The 24,491-nt window shown below is 36.0% G+C and overlaps 1 protein-coding gene across 1 annotated transcript in view; it reads left to right on the forward strand.

Moving 5' to 3' along the window:
* Positions 1 to 24,491, forward strand: part of WDR70 (WD repeat domain 70) — a 118,604-nt gene that overhangs the window by 60,568 nt on the left and 33,545 nt on the right. Inside the window, exons 10-11 of the mRNA XM_039347924.1 lie at positions 6,671 to 6,845; positions 24,324 to 24,423. Coding sequence (XP_039203858.1) covers positions 6,671 to 6,845; positions 24,324 to 24,423 — 275 coding nt within the window. The remainder of the gene's footprint in view (positions 1 to 6,670; positions 6,846 to 24,323; positions 24,424 to 24,491) is intronic.

Here is a 24,491-nt window from a genome sequence, read left to right on the forward strand (position 1 = left end):
GTAAGTCACTTTTTTTTCAGTGCTGTTGTAATTTTGAACAGTTGCTAAATGAACGTTTTAGTCGAGGACCACCTGTATCCAGAAATGTCAATTCTAAGTAATAATTATTGAAATAATATCAATAATGTACTACAACAAATAAAAAAACCCTCAGGGTTGAAATTAGGGGTCTGAGCTTAGTTGTGTACTGATGACAAAAATAGTTGTGTACTGATGACAAAAATAAGATGTAATGAAACATCTGCAGGAAAACCACCAAGCTCAGAAAGCATCAAGGATACACTTAATAGTCATATTAATCCTGCTGAAGTCTGAAAACATGTGATTCCTGAAGTACTGAGTTATAGGTACAGATCATTCATCACTGATTTATGGAATATTATTAGCAAAACTATTTCCGTATTCTGATTTTCCAATATCTGACAATAAGAGATATTACCTTGACCAGCAAGCACTTGTATTAAGTATAAAAAATTCAATATACCAATGATAAGATATCTTTAATCAGAGAAACTATTGAAGAATGACAAAACGATATAATAAAAAAAATTGAACTATGATGAGCATGATGGACAACGATGAACATGATAGCCTCCTTTCAATATTTGAGAGGCTGTCACAAAGACAAGGAGGTTAATCTTATTCTCCAAAATACCTGAGATCAGGATAAGAAGTAACAGATGGAAGTTTATCAAGGAGGATTTCAACCTAGAATTAAGAAAAAAAATCCCTGACAGAACAATTAATCAATCAAATGGCTTACCTTGCTCCAACATTGCAAATTTTTAAGAAGAGATTGGACAGACATTTCTCTGGAATGGAATAGGGTTTCCTGCTTGGGCAAGAGATTGGACTGGAAGATCTCCAAAGTCCTTTCCAACTCTGATATTCTGCGTTCTGTAAGAATAAACTGATGTCTCTAGTTCTTGTCATTGTAAAAAAAACAACAACAACCCTTTTTTTGTACTTAGGGACCCATAGTTCTTTAGGAGTACAGTTCCAGGGCTTTTTTTTTTGTCATAGAACGCCCAGAACGGAGTTCCAGCACCTTTTGGGATGGAACCTTGTAAGGTAGACAAGGCGGGTTGTATGATGTGTGTGAGTTCCGGCACCTTTTTTTTTTTTTTTTTTTTACAAAAAAAGCACTGTGCAGTTCTCTTTGGTTCTCAAATTTATTTGTGGTTTTAAGTTAATTAGTCACTTTGTGCACAGAAATTCCTTGGGAGTTTATTGGCTATTCCTCCAAATTTATGAGCACTTTAAAACTTTACGCCTCTCTTTAGTGTAGTAAAGCTAATTAGATAAATTAAACAAATGGATCCCATTATATAATGCCTGGTTGACCTCTTAAAACAGCATAGGGTACAGTATGTTCTGGGTGTTTTCCTACTAATAAATCTAAAGGGCTCTTTTTGTTTTGTCTTTCTAGTAAAAATTATCCTCGACTTACAATAATTCATTTAGTGACTGTTCAAAGTTACAACAGCACTGAAAAAAGTGACTTATGACCGTTTTTCACACTTATGACCATTACAAAATCCCCATGGTCATGGGATCAGATGCTTGGCAACTGACTTGAATTTATGACAGTCACAGTGTCCCAGGGTCACGTGATCACTTTTCACGACCTTCTGACAAGCGAAGTCAATAAGCCAGATTTCCTTAACAACCATGTTACTAATTTAACAACTGAAGTGATTCACTTTACAGCTGGGGCAAGAAAGATTGTAAAATGGGGCAAAATTCACTTAACAAATATCTCACTTAGCAACAGAAATTTTGGGCTCAATTGTGATCGTAACTCGAGGACTACCTGTAGTTGTTTTGTGACTCTGTTAAGAGCTGCTTTGTTGTTATATAATCTATGGCATGTCTACCTTATATACCAAAAAAGGGCCTGAAAAGAATTAGCCCAGGATCTCATTGATATGCTTAGAACTCTATTATGCTGACACCTCTTTGCACTGTTTGATGAGTTCAGAAGTCTGGATTTATTTGGCAGAAGGCAATACCACATCATTCTTCAAGTAATTTGCTCCAGTTTTTGTAAAAGCTTTTGTAGAATGGCACAGGCTTATCTTCTGTTACTCTGAACCTGACGTTCTTGAGCGTTAAAGAAGTTAATTTGGGTTAAATTGACAGCCTTGTAAATAGACTTTATTTAAGAATATCTATCTATCTATCTATCTATCTATCTATCTATCTATCTATCCATCCATCCATCCATCCATCTACCTACCTACCTACCTACTATCTGTCTATCTATCTATCTATCTGTCTGTCTGTCTATCTGTCCATTCATTCATCCATCCATCTATCTATCGTTTATTTATTCCCCGCCTTTATTATTTTTACAAATAACTCAAGGCAGTGAGCATGTGCAACATGCCTTCCTCCTATTTTCCTCACAACAACAACCCTGTGAGATGGGTTGGGCTGAGAGAGAATGGCTGACCCAAAGACACCCAGCTGGTTTTCATGGCTAAAACGGGACTTGAAGAGGACAGTCTCCCACTTTCTAGCCTGGTGTCTTAACCACTAGACCAACTGGCTCTATCTGTCATCTGTCTATCATATATAAACCCATCAGCATGTAGAATAATCATGTTTGAGAATCTTTGACTGTGGACTTTCCTACACATGGATCCCTTGATGGTGGACTATAGTGACCGTAACTTCTGGTCATTAGTCAGATAGGCTGAGGTCAATAGGAACCATAAAAACAACATTGGGGGATTCAGGGTTGATCGATATCTAATTCAGAGACAATAAATTGCTCAGGATAGAGAGAAAATGGGTCATATTTAGCCACACCCCCATCTCTCTCCAACCTCTATATATTCAGACAGGAATTTTGAAGGACAGTGCAAGTACAGCTGTCAGCACAATCCAAAAATCAAGCTCTTAAGAGAATATTCTGGAAGTTAGAGAAACATGGCTGTAGAGCTGTGCAATACGAGCTGTTCTCACTTTCTATAATGAATGTGCTGATGTGTATATTTGAAAGGTTATAGATTGTTCACAATTAGGAGTACGCAGCTTCTGTTAGCTGAAGGGGAATATCCATAGGGCCTTAACAGTTTATAATATCCCAAAGTTCAGACTCAGAAAGAGATTGGGGAAATAATTTTTAAATATACGTTTTATTATTTGTAATATTTATTCTTTCTCCAGAAGGGAAACTGGCCTGATAGAAGGAGAGATTAAAAAATACAATAGACACTGTACGCTCTTTTTATAAGGGATATTCAACATCCCCAACCCTTTGTAACATTATGGATTCAAGTTTTGATTATTCAAATCTGCCAAACTGGGTAAAAGAATGAGTAAAATACTCTTACGTATAGATATTAATATTTATTAGCTGAGGTTCTCTCTTCCAGTTTTGGTTTATTGTTAATCTTTAAACTTTTTCAGTATATGGTTAAGAATTCTTCTGTAGCCTGGACTATATTATTGTAATTACATTCAGATGCATATTTTTCATGTACATAGTTTACTCAGAGAATCTATTGCCAAACAAACATGGAAAACAGCTCTGCCTTTCATTGTTGTTTTAGGGTTCTTCTGTTTTTGGCCTTTTGTATCTTCAGAGCTACAAAGATACTGTAACACTGAATCATCTTGTATTTCTAATGCCTCAGACTTTTAATTTAAAAAGATGTTAGGAATCACCTAATAAAATCTTTTCTAATAGTGCAAACATTCATTAAGTTCCATATTTAATTGGCAAAGACAATTAAAGAACTGATTACTCCAGTTTACTATGTTATGCTGGCTTGCCATTTGCCTGCACTAGTAGATAGTAGAGGAACTAATTAATAAAAGAATTGGGAGTGAAGAATTGGGACCAGATAAGAATCGCACCTGGTCTTAGTGATGTAATATCCTTTTTCTATTCTATTCGTGTGCAATCCAATAGTTTCAACTAGATCCACTAATTTTACTTATTTTGTATTTTATGTTTATCTTTTTTTCTATTTACTAGCATCAATGTATTTGTAGTTTGCAATTTCATCATACAGGTACTCCCTGATTTATAACTGGTCACTTAGTGACCATTCAAAGTTACAACAGGCCTCCCCAGAGCTACTTACAACCTGGATTGGAAATTCTCATGGTCTTGCAGTTACATTTTTGGCACTTAGTAACTGATCCTCATTTATGGCCATTTGCAGTGTTCTGTAGTCACATAATTGCAATTTGCAATGTTTTTGACCAGAAATTCATATAATTACTGTGTCGGCAAAAACTGTCTATGGATTCGCTTAATGACTGCTTAACAACTACTACAAAAGGGTTGTAAAATCAGGCATAGTTATGTGGTGACCGGCACTGCTTACAACTATAATTTTGGACCCAATTATTGTTGTAAGTTGAGGACTATCTGCATTTAATCATATTTGAGTGATGTGTTTATTATAAATCCTGACTTAAATGGTGATGTATTTTGGCAACAATAAATGTAGCTTTCTAAATCCCCAGGATCACTCGTAACAGTAGGGCTGCCTCTGAATTTTTTCTTTTCATTGTACAGCTGATAGGAGGAACTTATTGTATGTGTATTCTTGTAAATCTAAAAGGAAATGCAAATTTGGGGGATCTAAAACTTAACCCAGGAATATTGAGTTGTATACAAAAATTATTTACATTCTCAGGTCATGAATATATGCTTATTATCTTCCAAGAGAGCATTTTCATCCCTTTTACAATTGCTTCAAATCACTTCTTGGCATTTAGAAGCGTTTCATAGAATCTGGTCCACAGATGTAGAACCCACCACTTTAAAAAAGCAAGTTGCATGTAAGCATGGTATGTAACTGTGCATTACGTGTCAGCTTTTTGAGCTGAGAAGTGTTGTGTAATCATCAGGGTTTTGTTTTTAGCCCTGAAACAACGCTGAATTTAAATGCACTTTGTTTAAGGTCAGTGTTTTTGACTGACTTGTGTTAAAATTTGGCAGATCATTTTTATGTTTGGTTTCTACAAATGCTAGCATTTTTCTAATTAGTTCAAGCAATGCACATCCTTCATTATGTAGATAAAAAAGAAAATGTCAAGTTCTTCCTTTTCCAATTCTGTTTATAAAAAGAGCAAAGTGATGGATTTATCTCCATCAATTAGATAACAAACTTAGCATATTTTATTTTGTCCACTTTTATCCCATTTTTATTCCCATACAGCAAGAGTGGGGATCCTGTACACCCACTACTGAGCCAGCTGATAGTAATTCTGGGATCGGTTTGCAGTTCAAAAGCATTTGAGGTTCTATATTTTTGCCATAAGATTACAATGTAGTATCTGTGGGGTTCACAAGCAATCTTTCATTCAGGCACTGAGAAGACACTGACCTGATTAATTTCAGGAGATGGCTCCTTTCCCATGTTCTTAATCACCATGTTTTCACTGGCTAAGTCAAGAAGAATAGTTATGCATGAAATAAAGAAATGTATGGAAAAGCAGAGAAAAGTGAACTGAAAGAAAAATTGCTTCATTTTTTTACTTTGGTCCCAGTCATTGATTGACCGTTCATGAGTGAATTTTGTTTTCAAACTCAGAATCCTGAACGTTACTTCCATGTTTAGTGCCTTCTCAAAATAGCAGATCAGAAAGGTGAATCATAGGTACTTTACTACAGAGTTAAATCCTTATTATTCTCTATTCTACCCTGATGAGACCACAACCTGAATGCCATGGACAATTCTAAGCAACAAATTGCCAGAAGAATATTGTCAGATTAGAACAAGTTCAGAGGAAGACAGTAAAGATGGTACAGGGATACAGAGTATGGCCTGTAAGAACAGACTGGTGCAAATTGGGGTGTCCAGCGTGGAAAAGAAATTGATTTTTGTTTATTTGTAAGTTCCATTTATTACTTTTTTCTTTAAATATTTTCAGAATTTCATATAAGAACTCAGTAGTTGCCCAGTTGAAGCATTGGATAGAATTTGAAGCAAAATCCACTTGAAAAAAGAATTTAATAGATTCACTTTATAGTTGTTCCCTGTGTGGCTTAACAAGAGGCAGATACTGTACATACATATCTCTCACATTTTATAATTTGATTAATTAAAAGTTAGTTGTATTTATGGCTTGCATCATAATGAAAATTAAATATTTGCATATATATATAAATATTTGCATTATGTATAGGTATTAGAATATACTGGCCATCATACCTATACATCAGGAGTGTCAAACTCAATTTCACTGAGGGCCGCATCAGCATTGTGGTTGCCCTGGGGGGGGGGCAGGTGGTTGTGGCCAGAGTGAATGCAGCCTACTGGGAGGGCATGGATGGAGTGGGTGTGGCCTACTGGGTGGGTGTGGTCAGTTCTACATCATTCTCATCAAGGGTGCCTGTGGGGGCCTGGACAGGAGTGGGACAGATCTGAGGGTCTCTGGCAGAAGGGGGTGGGACCAGCTCAAGCAACAAGGCATGGTCCACCGGGGCAAGTGCCAAGATGGCCACCACAAAATTGTACATTGGCTCCCAGCTGGCCTGGGCCAGGGCAAAGGCAGCGGGGGCATTCCCTCACTGTTTCCAGATGGCTTCGTGGGCCACATGAAACCACTTCGTGGGCTGCATCTGGCCCCCGGGACTTGTGTTTGACATGTCTGGTATACATAATGCGTAATGATTTGCATTATTTTTGTGCTTTTTCCCTAGGACTGTAAGAACATGGGATGTCACTAATGAGAAAAAACATAAAACTGTGTTTAAACCACGTTCAGCTCAAGGTAAAAGGGTAATTCCAACAAGTTGCACCTATAGCAGAGATGGTAAACTTATTGCAGCTGGCTGCCAAGATGGGTCCATCCAGATCTGGGATAGGAATATGAATGTAAGTAATCATGTTTTCATAATCCAAATTGACAGTATGATATACTAAGTGAATTCCTTGCCAGCTGCCACATTTAATCAGTTTTAATGGGTTTACATATAGTCCTTGATTTATGATCAATTAGAACTGTAATTTCAGTTGCTAAGTGATGCTGAGTGAGTTGTCATGTGACCAGACCCGATTTTATAATAATTTTTCCTATGTCTATGGAGATTCTCAGTCATCCAGAACATAATTGTCCCAAAGATGCTTTTTCATGAGGCAACTGGACTTCCTTGTTTTTCTTTGAAGACGTTTCTCTTCTCATTAAAGAAGCTTCTTCAGCTTTGACTAGAAGGGAATGGTGGGGAATGGAAGAGTATATACTCCTTGCAGACAGCTGTTCATTGGCATTCTTTTAGAGAGTCACTGAGGCCACCTGGAGGTTTAGTCACCCGAATAGTGCAAATGGGTGCGGAGCCTTCTTAGAACTGTTGAAAGGACTTTGTTGTAGACTGGAGATAGATGATGTCGTATCCCTCCCCCTCTGTTGAGAGAGGGCTGTTCAATTTTGACATAGAATGGCCTCTTTGACCCCTCTTTCAATCCAGCGGTCCTCTCTGTCCAAAATGTGGACTTTGCTGTCTTCGAAAGAGTGGCCTTTGTCTTTTAAATGCAGATGGACTGCTGAATTTTGTTCTGATGGGCTTGTTCTCCTATGTTGTGCCATGCATTTATGAAATGATTGTTTTGTTTCTGCAATGTATAAATCAATGTACATTGGGGAAACAAAACAATCACTTCAGGACAAGATTTAGCAGTCCAGCTGCATTTAAAAGACAAGGGCCACTCTTGGTTACTTGCCCTGGTTCTTGCTCACCTATCAGTTTGAAAGCATGCAAATGTAAATAGATAAATAGGTACCATTTTGGTGGAAAGGTAACAATATTCCATGCACCTCAGCATATAGTCATGCTGGTCACATGACTACGAAAATATCTTCCAACAATGCTGACTCCTTTGGCTAAGAAATAGAGATGAGTCAGGCACGACTGGACAGGGGAAACCTTTATTTAAGTTAAAAAGATGAAGAAAGTTAGCATCTGAAAAAAAATTATTCTGTTCAAAGGAGTTTACATTATGAAAAACTTCTAAAACTTCCACTGTTAAGCACTTTTACTAGGTTCATATTGGAAACACCAGCAGAGATAAAAAAGCTAACAATCAAAATACATTAAGATATATACTAACTTGTGACAGTCTATTTTATTTCTTTCTCAGTTCACATAAAAACTTAACATTATCATCAAGCTCTTTAGCTTTTAAATTGCCTCAGGTAATGATTTTCATTTAAGCTGATGGCAAGTTGGTAGACTTGTGACAACTTCAAATTATAGTGTATGCTAAATTCTATAGGTAAATATAATTTCTTGATTTGTCAAAACACAGGATTCCACCGTGATTCTAAGATAACATATCTACCTTTTGATCTTATAGTACAGGAGGGGGAAAAATGCATACTCTAAACATTATACTTTTCAGAATGCCTCATATTTAACAATGTTGGCTAAGGCTGTTGGTAAGTGGAACTGAGTAATTGACTGGGGGATATAGGTTATCCACCTATCAAAATTGCAACATGGAAGAGGGAAATTTAAAAATTCTTTTTTATTTAGTTCTTAAAAAACAATTGCCTTTTCTTAAAAGTTCAGTTTGGCTAACCATCATAAAACACAATGGAATTTATTTTATTCATTTACTATATGTTGAATCTAAGGAGCTATGAAACATTAATACATCCAGCAGCTGAAATCAATATTTTTTTTAAAAAAAAAGTCTCTACAATGCTCAGTGTTGGAATGGCAGAAGCTATGCCTACAAGGCAAAAACTTCACAGAATAGTCAAGTATTCTGTTTTTGTATTCTTCTCCTTTCAGTATATAAGGTAGGCAATATCTTTAAAACTGTTTCATAACAGAGATAGTGAGATGGGCAGCGAACAAATTTAATAAATAATAATAAATAAATAAAACTATAGTGAAAGCAGGGAGGAGGGGGACCAGTTCCTTAACCTGGATCATTTAGCTTCACTTTGACCAAATGGAAAACATGAGTTGGAAGAAGTACAATCTTTCCATGTTTATAGAACTGTTCTAGCTTGTTTATATTTGAAAAAATGAAGCTTTTCATTAAAGGATAACACGATGTTATACAGGATGATTAGAAAAACTAACCAGGGTTGGCTCATAAATGCTTCTTTTCAGAGGCAAATGTCTTGCTACAATGTTTAAAAATAATAGTTCATACGTAAGGTATCTCTGTGTTGAAGAAGCTGAATTTACCTTTTGGAGGACAAGGAAGTGTACTTTTGCACAGATTGTGGTGGCATGCTGTGTAACAAAGTGATAAACTAGGTTTCAAAAATGCAAGCCATCTCAACCATGTCTTGGTTTATTAAAGTTCTAGTTACAGGAAGAGTGATTCTCATCCACCTAATTTCCCTTCTCCCAGTCCTTAGTTTTGTCATTTTTTCTGATATTTGTGTTACAGTTACATTGTTCATGAGAAAAACTTTCATTTATTTAAGCTGTTACTAAGGGAACTAAAGTACAGGGGAAAAGCACTATAGTTACAGCTTCACCATAACTTGAGAACCAAACCCCAAAATAGCTCTTAATGTCACATCACATCACTGCCCATATGGATTGCTTTGCTCAACAACCACAACCTAACCCTGGCATTCCCAGTTGCAGTTGTTAAGCAATCATGGAACATGTTACATGGGTGCAGTTTTAGGTGAGGAGCCTGGGATGCCTCTGGAAGGGTGAGGTAGATCCCGGAAGGCTATACTCAGGAGCTGAAAATCCTCCCTGCTGAAATCCAAGGAGGATTTCCAGCCTCTCAGAAACAGTCACTCACACACATCCTGTGTCAGGCCTCCCAGGGATTCGCCCACACTCCTGAGATACCCCATATTCTTTTTTTTTACCATGCTGCCTTTCCGTTCAGGAGCTGAAAATTCTGCTTGGATTTGGGATTTTCCTTCTCTATAGCGGCTGGCTGAAAAAGCTGCCTGCTGAAGGATATCAACTCCTCCCCGTGCATGGAAGGGAACTCGTTCCACAAGGTGCAAAGATGGAGCTTATATCATCAAGACAACAGTGGCATCTGCAACATGACAGGTGTCCAAAAGGGCAAGATAGCAAAAATGATGTAATACAAATCACATCCATTTTGTACTTCTTTCAGTGCTGTATGCCTATACAAAAGGGATGGAGCTGGCATTCCAACACCCCTTCAATCATCTTTTTCTTTTTTTAACTTCTCATTATAGATATGCAGGCTACAAAAATAAATATTTGAGGCTTCGTGTTTGGCAAAATCAGCATGAATTGCTTCCATGAATTTTAAGGATAGCAATAGCCATAACACTTAGACTTATATACCGCTTCACAGTGCTTTACAGCCCTCTCTAAGTGATTTACAGAATCAGCATATTGCCCCCAACAATCTCATTTTACCGACTTTGGAAGGATGGAAGGCTGAGTCATCCTTGAGCCAATTAGGATCAAACTGCCAGCAGTTGGCAGAATTAGACTGCAATACTGCGTTTTAACCAATGCGCCACCAGAGCTCTGTAAAGGATAGTGATATGCTGAAAATTATTTTTTCCTTCGGATCAGTTATGATTCTTATATTTTTATAACATTGTCTTTCTAAATCATATTTTTTACTGTTTGGAATGTATGTACCACATGAATAAATGAATTGTTTTCCCTTTTTTTAAAGAAATGTTCTCTTTAGAGTTTTGCCTTGTATTATGCATTTATAAATATTTTGTGTAATTCAAATTATAAATTCACTAAGTATTTTACTATGGTTATCATTCCTTACTTCTGTTCATATGACAAACTAATGGTTTCATGTGAACCTTTGAAGAACATTTAGCTCCATCTGAAAATTTCTTGAATAAGTATAAGATGAAAGGCATCCAAATAGACAGTATTATTTTTTTTGCAAGCTCAAGATAAAGTTTCTATACCCATAAGTATCCCATATTTTTTTATTCCAGAGGTATGTGTGCCAGACCTCTGCTACAGAACTTGAAAAATCACATACAGCATGCCAGAAGCAAATATTAGCTATCTCTCTGTACACATCTAGTCCTGCCAGTAATTGCTAAGTTCTAGTATGAATGTTCCTCCTTGTTGCTAAAAAAAGACAAAAATGAACCATTCTTTTATTTAAGTGCTTAGGTCTTCAGTTTATATCTTTATTCAAATGAATGCTGACAATAATTAAATGAACTAAAAAGTTTTTAATACATTAAATAAATTGTTTATAAAATAAAATTAGTTAACAAAATCTGAGAGATGAGATTTATCTCTATTAAGAATGGAGGACAAATATTGCCAGAGAATATATTCTGTTGGGTATGAATGAGACATGAAAAGGCTGTCTCCAGTGTGCCAAGTTATGGGCTTTTGTCAAAGGAGACCTCTTTAGAAGAGTCTCTCTGGGAGCTACATAAGCTTCTTTGATTCAACTACAGTTTGAAGAAAGCAAGACCAGTCAGTTTACAGCGGCACCGAAAAAAGTGATTTATGACCATTTTTCTCACTTATGATCCTTGCAGTCTCCCATGGTCACGTGATTTACATTTGGATGCTTGACAACTGACTCACATTTATGACGGTTGTAGGGTCCTGGGGTCATGTGATCACCTTTGGCATCCTTCTGACAAGCAATGTCAATGGAAAAGCCAGATTTCTTTAACAACCATGTTACTAATTTACAAAGACACATTAAAAGCTTCTCTTAAGTCCCTGGATATTAGCACCATCTCTTGGGAACTTCTGGCGCATGATTGACCGACATGGCGCACCTTGGTGTACCAGGGTTGCCAGACATATGAACACAGAAGGACAATCTTGGCACAAGAAAAGCGAGCACGCCGCAAAGCCAGAGCTGTAAATGCTGAAGTAACAGTGTCTACATTTCTTTGTTCAGTATGTGGCAGAACATTCCGTGCTAACATCAGTCTTATTAGCCACCTACGGACACATCGTTGATGCCCCATAACCCACAAGATGTCAAGGTCTTCATCGAAATCGATGGACGAACAACAACTAATTTAACAACTTCAGTGATTCGCTTAACAAATGTGTCAAGAAAAGTCATAAAATGAGACAAAACTCACTTAACAAATTTCTCACTTAGAACAGAAATTTTGGGCTCAATTGTGGTCATACGTTGAGGACTACCAGAACTTATTCTTGGGCTACTCTTCTCCTTCTTGACCATCCCCCCCACCTGCCCCAATGGATATCAGAATGAAGAACAGAAACCCAGATTTCTCCATGATTGAAAACACCACTTCCTCCCTCCCTTCCGGAACATAACTATACATAAAATAGAAAGAGTAAGAGTGGATTACCTTTGGCCCCAAACTCCCCTAAGGGCATCCTTTCTGTGCCACCGCTGTCAGCAGCAAGTCGTCTCTGTGCAGCTTTCCTTTTTAAGCATGAGCAATAGAAGACTAATGCCTTTGATGAAGTCCTTGGCACGTTGCCTCCGTTGGGAGAGCAAAACCTTGATGCTGGCCCTGCAAAAAAGAGGCTATGTTTTCTGCAACTCAAGGAATCTTTTGGCAGCTGCAATTGCACAGACAGACAGGGTGCAAGATGGTGAAGTACTTTGTGTTTCTCGCAGTCTATCCAGGCAAGGTGTTTTTCTCCTTCACCTCAAGTCATAAAAGATGTTGGAATATTTAAACGCCTTTGCTGTTCTATAATAAACAACTTATAGTAATACAGTACCCAGTTGTTTGCATTAGCTAATTCAGAGACGAGGTGTAACACAGTTCCATATTTACTCCTCCTATCAAAAATAACCTGCTGGATTCTTTTTAAATCTGTGTGAGAGAGAGATATGTCTCGCTAATGCTTAACCTTTTGAAGACAGCAAAATAGTACTTGTACTTCTCCTTTTTTATTTCATGTACAGGTAGTCCTCAAGTTATGATCACAATTGAGACTAAAATTTATGTTGCTAAGTGAAACATTTGTTTGCCCCATTTTACGGCTTTTCTTGCCACAGTTGTTAAGTGAATCATTGCACTTGTTAAGTTAGTGACGTGGTTGTTAAGTGAATCTGGATTTCCCATTGACTTTACTTGTAAGAAGGTTGCAAAAAGCTGATCACATGACCCCAGGATACCGCAACTATTATAAATATGAATCAGTTGCCAAACATCTGAATTTTGATCACATGACCATGGGGATGCTGCAACAGTCCTAAGTGTGAAAAATGGCTATAAGTCACATTTTTTCAGTGCCGTTGTAACTTTGAACAGTCACTAAATGAACTGTTGTAAGTCGAAGACTACCTGTAGTGAAGAGGTGGTAGAAAAGGGAAAGTCTAGTTATGGGGTTTTTCTCTTTGTTACAAAGATAACACTGATATGATTCAAGGAAAAGGGAGAGATTATTATAAAACTACATTATACCAAAATCCCCCAGGGAACAAGAAGACAGATACTACCCCACACTCCATTTCCCTCCTCAGAGAATTTATTTTATTTATTTCACTTTTCATTCAGAATCCTGTCATAGCGGTTAGTTTAGCCACCTCTTGTATTGTATTGTTTTTTTAATAGGAAATATGAAATCTTTTGAATCACTGAACCCCTTTAAAATTTTGAAGCAGTGAGCATTTTTTACCGAAATGCTGGCTATGGAGGGCATGCTCATTCGCCAAACAACTGTGGTGCAACAAAACACCAATCTACTAAAAGCAAAACTTGTGGAATTGTTTCCTATCATTCCACGTGCTCTTCAGCCTTATCTTTCTCACCTTTCTTAGCAGGAAGACATATTTTGGAACAAAATATTTGGAGCATATTTCCCTCAGCTAGGGAAGCATGCCCACAGCAAAAATAATGTTTTCTTCCTATAGCAGTGTATAGTTGTCCTCAACTTACAACAGTTCATTTAGTGACTGTTCAAAGTTACAACATCACTGAAAAAAGTGACTGATGACCTTTCTTTACACTCGTGACCATTGCAGCATCCCCACGATCATGTGATTTACCTTCAAATGCTTGACAACTGACTCACATTTATGACGGTTGCAGTGTCGCAGGGTTATGTGATCATCTTTTGTGACCTTCTGACAACAAAGTCGATAGGGAAGCCAGATCCACTTAACAACCATGTTGCTAATTTAACAGCTGCAGTGATTCACTTAACAACTGTGGCAAGAAAAGTCATAAAATGGGACAAAACTCACTTAAAAATTTTCTCACTAGCAATATAAATTCTGGGCTCAGTTGTGGTCATAAGTCGAGGATTACCTATACACAAAACAGAAACATGAGGGAATATATTTAACAAACTTACTGGGACTCAGAAATTCAGCCAGACTATTTCAGCCAAACAAAAACCTGAACACTTGATCTCTGACAAGGTTCAGCTGAGAAAAAATAATCTGGAAGTGTCATAACCTGAGTATCTTGCCCCCTCCCTTCCCTGTGTGCCATCCTATCCACCAGTCTTAAACTCTCACCACTACCTTATCTACCATGCTTAAATTTAAGTACAACATATCTGACTAGCCTTCCTTCTCTCTCTCTCTCTCTCTCTCTCTCTCTCTCTCTCTCTCCCTCCCTCCCTCCCTCTCTCTCTCTCTCACACATACACAATATCATAGGGAAAGGGAAGTTGAAATAGCTAAGGCAGCTGGCAAGATGCAAATTCAATTTGAAAATGCTTTTTTCATAATAGGTAAGCTTCCTTAGTGAAAGCTATTCAGAATCACAAATATATAAAATGAAATGGTGTTAAATAATCCATACATTCTTTAGAACTTCTGTCTTCTTCCATTGTTTACTTAAACAATGGAAGCAAAAGGGGCCTGTAAAATGTTGCAGAATGGAGCATTTTAATTTGCTATCCAATTGTACCATCTTCTTTTTTCAATTTAATTCCTCTTTCACTAAATTCAGAATACAATGGGTACTTAATATGCTCCATTTTCACAATTAGTATGTATATATTTTTCCAAAACTGACAACCTAAAGATGTATAGGTTACCACGCCCATGCTATCGCTATGTTGAATGCATATGATGAGGATGATAATATCCCGTCTCGTGAATCCCAACTTGGGGAAGATATACATATATTTCCTTTAATTCACTGTTCTATACACTTTCCATCAAATATTTAACAAATATCTCTGGAGACTGGAATAGACCAGCTTCCAGGTGTTCTGGGAGATGATCTACTTAGATGGAAGACAACCATCTTGAATGAATAAACAGTTGGATATAAATATGGATATTATTAATTTGTTGTTGTCTCTTGACACAATACATATAGCAAAATATGCAGAATGAAATAAGCAGTTTGATAAAAAAAAATACTGCCATAGAAAACAGAGGTAATTTTAGTATAAATAAGATTTCTTAAGCAAAAAAAGGAATCATTTTTGAATATTTATGATCAAATTATGAATCTCAGAAAAGCTACAGAGGTATAATGTACCTTAATGTGTTGGTTTCACTAAATAACAAGAAAAAAGTGAACCTTTTTTTTTTTTTCATGAAGCTTATTCCGAGCAGATGTTTATAGTAGACAGAAGGCTTGATGAAAACAAGGAATATTTTCCAGCTGTCTTTTACTTAACATATAACTTGTAGTAATGTTACACAGAGTGAAACCAGATATATCTGTGGAACAACTGATTTTTTAGAATTAATTTTCACTCCATAACGGTAGATGTAAAGAAAATGCTAATTGGTTAAAAACGTATTGTTAACATAACTATAACATAAATAAGGAATAGATTTTAATCATTTATCCCTAATGGAAAAACTATCCAGGTTTTCTTATGTTATTATTTCAGCCCAATCAGTATTTCCACTTTTGGGATATTACTGTTCCAGTGCAAAATTTTTATTAGTTTCTAGTATTTTGTTTTTAACAAATGTAGAATGTAACAACAGGAATGGAATAAAATATAGGTAAATAAACCAAAAGTTGGATTCATTGTGAAAGCCTGTTGGATGATTTTTTTCAATTGCTCCAAAACATTCAACCCAAAAGAATGAATGATTGGATATTGCCATCAAATTGCACAATTTACTGAGCCGTGGTGGTGCAGTGGTTAGAATGCAGTATTGCAGGCTAATTCACTGCTCATAGCCAGGAGTTCAGTTTTGACTGGCTCAAGGTTGACTCAGCCTTTCATCCTTTCAAAGTTGGTAAAATGAGGACCCAGGTCATTGGGGGCAATAGGCTGACTCTGTAAACTGCTTAGTGAGGGCTATATAGCACTGTGAAGCAATATATAAGTTTAAGTTGAAATTGCAATTTATATAATTCTATCTATGGATTGTCATCATGGCCAATCTTGATGGCCTATTGAAAGTTATGCAAAAAACTATCGTGCCCAAAAAAAATTCCAGCTAGATTCAAATCCTAAGTCATCCTCCCAGATTGATTTTTAAGGTATTCAAGGGAACCTCTTATGAAATAGATGTGTACCATTCTTGAAATGCTATTGATGGCTGTAATTCATACAATCTGGATAGTTTATAACAGATGGTTAAATGAGATGTTAACCATTCAACTGAATTACAGTATGCTCTGCACTAATATCTAGATTTGCCCCCAATTAGTTTCTCAGAGTCACTTGAGCTGATATGACCTAAGTGTTGCCAAACTTTGTACTTAATTTATAGTCCTGTGTATATATGTGTGTGGTCTCAGCTAGCTGCAACTTGAGGGTATGTTTTTTTATCACAACCAAAATATTATTGAGAAAAGACTCCTGGCTTCAAAATATTCTCTGTATTGTGATTTTGGAGCATGAGGTTTCAGTTTCTTAATTACTTTTGTCCCTCTTGGTTTTCCATTTTCTGAATAATTTTCCAAAGTAATACACTACAATTAGTTGCTAATCAAGACTGTTTGTTAAAGAAGAAAATCAATAAGCTTTTGAGTCTTTACAGTCAAAACTGGTGCAAAAGTACAGAAAATTATGAAGTCTTAATTCAGATACCACTTTAATTATTGGGCTATGTATAACATACAGCAATTTGAAGAGAGTTCAGGTAATTTTAGAGCTAATTATGTGGCTTTTCATCCTCCTGTGGTCAGTAAAATGAGGACCCAGATTGTTGGGGGCAATATGCTAACCTTGTTAATTGCTCAGAGAGTGCTGTAAAGGGCTTCAGACCGTCACTTGACACATCCACACCTGAAGCCAGTACAAACAGAAGAGCACTGACACTGACATCCCCTAAATGCTGCTGAAGATGTTACCTAGCCTGGTAACAAAATGTTCAGAAACCAACCCACAAGCTTGGAGAACGAACCTTCACACCTTAGACTATAGAGCAGAATATAAGCCTAAGTGCTATTGCTATGTAAGCTATAACAGAGTTGTAGAGTCATAGTGACAGGTAGTTCATGACTTACAACCACAATAGAGTTCAACATTTCTGTGAGTTTTGCCCCATTTTGCGATCTTGCTTGCCACAGTTGTTAAGTAATTCATTGCAGTTGTTAGGTTAGTAACATGGTTGTTAAGCAAATCTAGCTTCCCCATTGACACTGCTTGTCAGAAGGTCAAAAAGGTTATCACATGACCTTGCAATCATCTGTATTTTTATCAAGACTGTAACTTGATAAAAATGCTGTAACAGTCATAAGTGTGAAAAATGGTCATAAGTCACTTGTAGCTTCGAACACTCACTAAATGAATGGTTGTAAGTTGAGGATTCCCTGTGAAGGACTACCCTTATCTTGTTTAAAATCAACAATTTTAAGGATACCAGCGTAACCAATATAGCACCATCTTTCTGTAATTTGGCAAGTTATTTAGCCTTTGCACTGTATGCCAGAAACGAAAGCTTAACATTCTCAATCTTTCTTTACTTTTGCATCTGATTAGAATCAGGTAGCCACTATTTTACAATCTGAAGAGAAATCAAGTAATTCTAGAGCTAATTATGTGGCTACATCAGGCACAACAGTGTCCTTATAAAATTGCCTATCCTGGAGCAAGGCCATCAATCAAGTTTTGGAAATCAGTGTTTATGAGTTGGCTTTTAAACAAAGCTAAAATAGTGGTGCTTTGGGTGAATCAAGTCTAAACTAAATATAGCAGTTACTATTCATTGCTACTGATTGTATGAGATGAGTGCAAAAGTAATGCCACCGATACCCTTAAAATGGTTTAGATTAGAAACAGAGAGTACCATTAGGATCTTCTCCCATATACCTTCCCCTTCCTGTTGGTTTGCAACTTTGTTAGACATACTGTAAATTCCAATTGATTTAATTAGAACTGGGTTTGAGGATGTCAATACTAAACTCAATGAAGACAGAAGAAATTTGACTACAAGGTGTTGTTTCAGCTGAGAACTGTCTTTAATAAGAAGATATCTCTGTATTAAATATAAATTATTATAGCCTACCATGATAGTCTTCTCTTTTACCTTTTTAATTATAGTAATGAGATTCTAACTATTCCTTTATCCTGTAAAGTTTTGATCAGATGTAACAACATTTTAAAATTATTGACAACATTCGGATGGATAGCAAGACAATTAGCTTCCTAAACAGTTACATGCATGAATGAGCAATTTCTGTACTTACCTACTGGTATAAACGTCTCAAGAAGATTTTCAAATTAAGAGAAGCAGTTAAATATACTACTAAATCAGGTCATGTAATAGGACTGAACTTGCAAATACTAGCCAAGTAGCAGATCAGTACTTGCCAACTAAATACGGTAATTTATACAGAGTGAGTGGTGAGAACTTTGTATTTTTAAGTGTATTAACATTTTTCATACTCAACATAAAAATAAAGGGAGGGCAATTGAATTATATCCAAATGCTTTGTTTTAATTAATGATATTTATTATTTCATGCTGGCCAATTCGTATTATCACTTTCAGATAAAACAGCTTAACAATAAATCCAAATGTTTTACATGGGCTTCCTTTTTAAAAAAAAGAATATTTGTCATAGCTGAGAATATTTTCCCAGAAAACAGTTTTGGCTTCTTGACTTTCAAAAATCAATTATTCTGGATAAAAATTTGCAGAATGGTGATTTTGTAAGACAAAGTTATTTTATCTTTTTCTAATAATTTTGTTTAGGCTGCTGGATATTTTTTTTTTGTCTTCCATTTCATTATTTTACTAGAGAAGTATGTTCCCAGATTCAGCTTATAGTTGCTCACTTATATCCTATTGAGGCATGCAGATCTTGTAAGTCCCCCCCCCCCCACACACACACTTTCTGCCTGGGTTATCCAGAAAGGTACAGCTAGAGCAGACTAAACGTGAACTGTATTGCTTTTCATTTTTTCTTTCTTCCGTCTCACAAAATTGTTCAAAGCTTTAGGAAGCATCTTTTGTAAATCCAATATAGGAAGATTATGGAGGTCACTCTCTTGGCTTGTTACTTGTATATTTATTAATAAAATTTATATGGCCATGGAAAGTGACTCTGAGTGTGTACATTCTCTGCTTATTATGGTGTGGTATAATGAGAAATTTGGTAGCATTTCACTTTGTTTTACTAGTTACTACAGTATACAATCCAATAAAACAGTAAATAAATAAAACAATCATCTTAAGCCTTTATATAACAATTATTGAAGAGCATTAAAAACTATAGAAGAAATTTGAGTACAAGTACAGATTTGAGTAGAAGTGAAACAGGAAAAAATATAGATAGAGGGTTGTTGGTAATAATGGAGCCATCTCATGAGTTCACCCAATCTCTGGGGTCCCCAGGCGTACTGGCATGACCAGGTCTTGAGAGAACTTCAAAAGTTCAGAGTGAGGAGGCTGACCTAATCTTTGGGGAGAAGATTCCACAATGCAAGCGCCAGAGCAGAAAAGGCCCACCCCCTAGGACCCATTAAGATCACTGATCTATCTCAGCACTCTTTACAAATTAGCATCTTTATCTTCTTTATCGAACCTAGCATCAGTTGCACAAGGTTTGAAGTAGGAATTTTTCCTACTTGGATTTGGTAAAATTCTGAACCAGTATCTAACACATGCAAAAAGACGTGCAAAATAAATTGCAATGGTCCTGAATTATAATTTGATTCTGCATTGATTTTGCATTCCTGATTCGGATTCCTTGGAAGACAGATAAGATGAAAAGTAATGGATAAAGATAGTATTATAGCAAATACCATACTTAAAGATACTGTACTAATTAGTAAAACCAATTTTTTCATTATAGCATACCATAATAAGCAGAGAAGGATCAGATGCAAGTGAGTTGTATTCCATTCTCCTCATAGTTGAAAATCTTGAAATATCTCTAAGGAACAAAAAAAGTATAGTCAAGTGATAAAAGATAAGCATGAGATAATTTTTTAATCACCAGTTAGTTCAGATACTATAGATTGATTTGGTGATATAGAAGAAAAAAAAAGAGGAAGGAAGATTTCTATAACTGGATGAAACTGCTTGTAGTGGCAACGTAGTATTTTTCTCTAAGTCAGTGCCTACATCTGGAGAAAGTATTTGCTGAGCTGCAGCTTCTATTCATGAACCTAATTGCTTCCAACCTGTCAGGATGAAGGAATATCTAAGCTATGTTGAACTTGCAAAGTTTTCATGATGAATCAGTTGTCTAATCTAATGGCCAAGTACTTTCCAAAAGTTAAATCAAGAGCAGTTCCAGGAGCTCCTGGAGGTGTCAGAAGTTTAATGTCTTATATCCTTAATACCTTGGAGTTAATAACTAAAGAGTTGTTCCAATGCTAGTGCTTTAAGCAGACCCTTGGCAATGACTACCATTACTATTCCTTATAAATATATGAACTGAGAATAACTGCATCTTATTCTGAAGGAAGGGTAGATGACCAATCCAAACTCCAGTTCTCAAAGTTCACACCATCCATTCCTTTTTTAAACTCTCCTGTGGTTAAACTTGGAAATGCGGTTTCAAGTAAAAAAGATGGAAAGATCTTATTGGTCAGTTTTATAGGAAGTTTCTTTCAAAGTCAGAAATTCTGATTGAAAATTAAGTATTTGTGAATGCAAAAATAGAGCACGGGATAATGGATTGGTATTTTGAAAACAAAACACATAAAAAGTTGCAGATGAATGCTAGCATCTAAAAAAAGGTAGCACATACAGTACTTGATTTTAGCTTCATGTGGAGTTTAGCGATGTGCGTGTATCAAAAAGACTGAAAGGGCGATAGAGATGGTCCTATCTTACAACCATGTGTTTAGTAACCATTCAAAGTTACCATGGCAATGAAAAAAGTGACATGACCATTTTTTCTTTTTTTTTCTTTTTTTTAAATAAATATTTTATTGAGTTTTATAAAGGTAATAAAGGAATAGGGTCAAAAAGGATAAGACAAAGGAAAACATACAAAAAGGTTAGACCAGGGAAAAGGGATAACACAAAAGTGGGATTAATCCCACAAAATAACATCGCTTCAGCAAGTCTACCAGTCCGGGTATACATATTAAATCTTAATAATTACTCTATTATTAAACAACTTTCAATATAATCATGTAAATAACAAATAAATCTCATTCATTTCACTACTTAACAATGCTTAATACTAATTAACTATAATAACTTTTAAATAATACTATATTACATATTAATTATAATTTACCATATTGTTTAAAATCACAAGTATGGAAAGAGGAAGAAGAAGAAGAGAAAAAAGAACAAGTTCATACAAATAATCATGGAATATAAATACAAATTATCAATTATCTCTTTAAATTTCATAACCTTTTCTCATTCTATCGTGTTTCTAACCAATAATAAAAAAATTCCCCATGTTTTAAAGTAAATTGTATCTTCTTCCTCTTTCATTTCTAAAGTTAATCTATCCATTTCTGCACATTCAAGTATTTTTGTTATTATAGTCTGATCAGATGGTAAGTTTTCATTTTTCCAAAATTTAGTAAATATTATTCTTGCGGCTGTCAACACATGCAATATTAAATACTCATTCTCTTTTCCATAATTCAAACCTAATATTCCTAACAAACTGGTTTAAATTCTATCTGTATTTCAATCATCTTTTCTAGCCACGTGTGAATCTTAAACCAAAACTTCTTAACATTAGGACGTATCCACCAGAGATGGTAATAAGTGCCTGGTTGTTGTTTACATTTCCAACACATATTTGATACATTTTTAAACATTTTCTCTAATCTAACTGGTGTCATGACATGACCATTTTTTCACAGGACCGTTGAGGCCTCCCCATTCAGATGCTTGCAACTGGCATGTATTTATGACAGTTGCCGTGTCCCAGGATCACATGATCACATTTTGCGACCTTCTGACAAGCAAAGTCAATGGGGAAGCCAGATTCACTTAATAACTGTGTTACTAATTTAACAACTGCAGTGATTCACTTTATAGCTGGGGCAAGAAAGGTTGTAAATTGGGGCAAAATTCACATAACGAATGTCTCACTTAGCAACAGAAATGTTGGGCTCAATTGTGGTCGTAACTCGAGGACTACCTATAGTTGTTTTGTGACTCTGTTAAGAGCTGCTTTGTTGTTTTATAATCTATGGCATGTCTACCTTATATACCAAAAAAGGGCCTGAAAAGAATTAGCCCGGGATCTCTTTGATATGCTTAGAACTCTACTATGTGGACACCTCTTTGCACTGTTTGATGAGTTCAGAAGTCTGGATTTATTTGGCAGAAGGCAATACCAAATCATTCTTCAAGCTAATTTGCTCCAGTTTTTGTAAAAGCTTTTGTAGAATGGCACAGGCTTATCTTCTGTTACTCTGAACCTGACGTTCTTGAGCATTAAAGAAGTTAATTTGGGTTAAATTGACAGCCTTGTAAATAGACTTTATTTAAGAATATCTATCTATCTATCTATCTATCTATCTATCTATCTATCTATCTATCTATCTATCTATCTATCTATCATGTATTTATTCCCCACCTTTATTATTTTTACAAATAATTCAAGGTAGTTATGCACCATGCCTTCCTCCTATTTCCCCACAACAACAACAACAACCCTGTGAGATGGGTTGGGCTGAGAGAGAATGGCTGACCCAAAGACACCCAGCTGGTTTTCATGGCTAAAACGGGACTTGAAGAGGACAGTCTCCCACTTTCTAGCCTGATGTCTTAACCACTAGACCAACTGGCTCTATCTGTCATGTATAAACCCATTAGCATGTAGAATAATCATATTTGAGAATCGTTGACTGTGGACTTTCCCACACATGGATCCCTTGATGGTGGACTATAGTGACCGTAACTTCTGGTCATTAGTCAGATAGGCTGAGGTCAATAGGAACCATAAAAACAACATTGGGGGATTCAGGGTTGATCAATATCTAATTCAGAGACAATAAATTGCTCAGGATAGAGAGAAAATGGGTCATATTTAGCCACAGCCCCATCTCTCTCCAACCTCTATATATTCAGACAGGAATATATATGTTACTAATTTAACAACTGCAGTGATTCACTTGACAACTATGGCAAGAAAGGTTGTAAAATAGTTGTAATACTCGCTTAACAACTGTCTTGCTTAGCAATGGGACTTTTGGGCTCAGTTGTGGTTGTAAGTCGAGGAATACCCAAAGTCTTTTATAATAATTTTGATTTGGCATGTGCAACAAATGTATATACGATTAAGGTATTCAGTTTCACAGATCAGAGAGAAGATAATATTTTTTCACTACAGTATTAACTTTGTCACTTTTTCTTATGAACCCAGTAAGAGGTATGGGGAAGTCATTTTAATATTTTAAAATATAGCTGACATTAATAAAAAATATTTTTAAAACATACATCAAGAGGAAAGAGCTTACAAAAATTGCTCATCTTTTAATAAATAAGGATAAAATGTACTTTAATAGAAATATTCCCCCCCCCCCTCCAAGGAATTCATTCTCATAGTAGCATGTTAGAAGCCAAATGACACTTAGATTTTTTGGGACTTTTCAATTGCCAGGCTTTTTGGCATTTCTCAGGCTTGGCATCCAACTTTTCCAGATTTCTTTACTTTCAAGATATATCCAGAAGAAGATGAAATATTTTGTGGTCTTGAATCTTATATCCATAGAAAGGATGGGAATATTTTCTCCTGATTAGAAATATTTTTATATCTTACTCATACATATTTGCCGGTAACTCATACAAAAGAGAGAGATGCATGTACATTACCATTGTATGGTTACATTATTATAGTTTTGGACCCTAAAGCTAAATATTTGGAAGTGCTAAAAATCCTCCCATATTCAGGTAAGCTGTTAAATGTATATAAAAGGTGTTGAACAAGAATAGCTGAATGTCAGCTGTCAGCTGTTTTCCCTAATATGAAACTTCTTACTAGTTGTTTAATCCAACAGTGCAATAAAATACATTTGATGTTGTCAAAGAACCAGGTGCACTTTGTCTAAAATTAGCAAACCTTTGTAATATTCATTTGCTCTGCACACAGGTTCATACCAAGTTTCACTGCAGACAAGCACACGCTCCAGGCACTGACACCTCAAGTTTGACATTTTCCTATAACGGTACCGTTCTCGCCAGTCGGGGAGGTAAGTGACCACATTACCTTCTATATATAGTTCTGGGTACAAGTTGCTGAATTCATAGAGCAAAATTT

This window comes from Crotalus tigris, unplaced genomic scaffold (genome assembly GCF_016545835.1).
Source record: "Crotalus tigris isolate CLP2741 ecotype Arizona unplaced genomic scaffold, ASM1654583v1 scf7180000018103.2265978, whole genome shotgun sequence".
Classification (NCBI taxonomy): Eukaryota; Metazoa; Chordata; class Lepidosauria; order Squamata; family Viperidae; genus Crotalus; species Crotalus tigris.